Below are 2174 nucleotides of genomic sequence, written 5' to 3'. Positions count from 1 at the left end.
GGGGAGGGGAAGGCGTTTGTAAGCCGCTCTGAGACTCCTTTAGGTAGTGAAGGGCGGGGTATAAATCCAATCTCTTCTTCTTCTTCTTCTTGAGTCCAGTGGCACCTTTAAGACCAACCAAGTTCAATTCTGGGTATAAGCTTCCGTGTGCATGCACACTTCTTCGGATATCTAAAGAGGTGTGCAGTGCCACCAAGTTTCTGTGGTCTTAATTTAGGGGTTCTTACAAGAGAACAGGAAACAGTACAGATATATATATATTTTTAAAGTAAGCTGTGTATTACAGTTTAGGATAATGTTTATTTATTATAATTATAATATAATATTTATTGAGTTGCAAAATTTCTGCGCTGCTCTTCTGCCCAGGCTAGGCATTCAAGGGGACTCACAGGTATTTATTTTTTTAAAAGAAAATAGCAATGGTTATTCAGTATGGAAAAGCTGAGGACAACTGATCTAGCCCCTTTAGCGCTAACAATCGATGTATTCCCAAGGTCTTCGCTCTCTGCTAGCCCTTCTACCTGAAATCTTTTAACTGGAGATGCCAAAAAGTGGATTTCAGATCTCTTAACTGTAACTGGGCTATGATTTCTCCCCCTATAAGATTTGGGGAAGTCACTACAGATAACGGTGCCCCGAAGTTCTGATCCGGAAACGGCTTCCCTTGCTTGTCAGATCAGGAAACGTGTCGCACATCTCCTCTATGGGTTTATTTGAACTAAGGCTGCTGGTATCTCAAGATTAGATAATTACGGCCTGAAAAATCACCCTGTTTCCTTCCCATGTGATAGCGACAACCATATGTGATGTTGACACTCAGTTCCGCTGCCACGGCTCAGGGACTTGTGTCCCGTTGTCCTATAAGTGCGACCTGGAGGACGATTGCGGTGACAACAGTGACGAGAACCACTGCGGTAAGTGTGGTCACAAAGCTGTTCTTGTGGCCTCTTCACATATGCTAAAATTCTACACATGTCCATTGAATGCTCCTGCATGAACACACATGGCACTGACTTTCACTGCGTCGGTCCTGTGGTCCATCAAGGTAAGTATTGTCTATTCAGACGGGCAGTGGCTCTCTGGGGTCTCTGGCAGAGGTCTTTGACATCACTTGTTACTCCCTGACACTTAAGTGGAGGTGCCAGGGATTGAGCCTGGGACCTCCTGCAGGCCAAACAGATGCTGTACCATTGAGCCACAGTTTCGCCCAAAGAAATAAGGAATACTTGTGTGCAGTGTTCCCTCTAAGCTGAGTCAGTGTGAGCTAGCTCACCGTTTCTTAGCCTCCGGCTCAAACGTTTTTGTCTCCGCTCAGGGAGGATGGCTCCAGAGCCAACTCATTTATGCAGTAGCCAAGTCACTCGCTCACGACTTTAATGCCAGTAGTCCACAAAGTAGAATTTTTGCTCACACAACTCCACGCTTTTGAGGGAACATTGCTTGTGTGTCTGGTCTGGCTGTAGCAATGGTGGGGCTCTTGGAGGCTCCGCCCCCTTCCTTAGGCACAGCCCCGCAAAAATTTCTCCTGTAAATGTTTTTTTTAATCATTTTTAAACATTTTTTTAAAGGCATGTGCTCCTGTAAAGCAGAATGGGGTGCTGTAGTTGACTAATTCCCGCACTGACCAAGGGGGTTGGAGTAGGTGACCTTGAGGAACCCTTCTAACTCTGTGTCAAGAAACTGGTCTCCTTGAAGAGAGTTCTTCTGCTTAAGTGTTAGCTTTCTTGTCTACAGGAAGTCATCACCGCCACCTGCCGGCTTGTTCTCAGAATGGTTGCTTAGGCTGGCAGAAGGGATTAACTTGCAGCAGCTGAGAACTGTCATCGAAAGTGGTTGGCAGCTTGCAATGTAGAGATCTATCCCAGTAACAGCTTTCTATTGGCTCAATTTATTTATTTATTTATTTTCATTACATTTATACCCCTCCTGTCCCGGAAGCGGGCTCAGGGCGGCTTACAGGAGCACAAAGTGCATATAAGTTACAATATATAAAATACATAAAAACAATTTAAGAATTCACTTCCATCCGGATGCAAGAGAGAGAGGAAAGAAAAAACTCATTTTGCATAGCAGCAGAGGGGAAGACTCGGGCCCCGCTTAGATGTCACGAAGTCGTCACAGAAAGAAATGGCTTTTCTTTCTGAACTTCAGCCCCCCTAGAAAAAAATTTGCCC

At 45.0% G+C, this 2174-nt stretch overlaps 1 protein-coding gene across 1 annotated transcript in view; it reads left to right on the top strand.

Moving 5' to 3' along the window:
* Nucleotides 1-2174, top strand: part of SORL1 (sortilin-related receptor, L(DLR class) A repeats containing) — a 145385-nt gene that overhangs the window by 74339 nt on the left and 68872 nt on the right. The window contains exon 21 of the mRNA XM_015421578.1: nt 792-914. Within this exon, the coding sequence (XP_015277064.1) occupies nt 792-914 (123 nt within the window). The remainder of the gene's footprint in view (nt 1-791; nt 915-2174) is intronic.

The sequence above is a fragment of the Gekko japonicus genome, unplaced genomic scaffold (genome assembly GCF_001447785.1).
Source record: "Gekko japonicus isolate JY-2015 unplaced genomic scaffold, Gekko_japonicus_V1.1 scaffold1542, whole genome shotgun sequence".
NCBI classification, from domain to species: Eukaryota; Metazoa; Chordata; class Lepidosauria; order Squamata; family Gekkonidae; genus Gekko; species Gekko japonicus.
The sequence above is the reverse complement of the archived record's forward strand: the minus strand, read 5'-3'. Positions and strand labels throughout refer to the sequence as shown.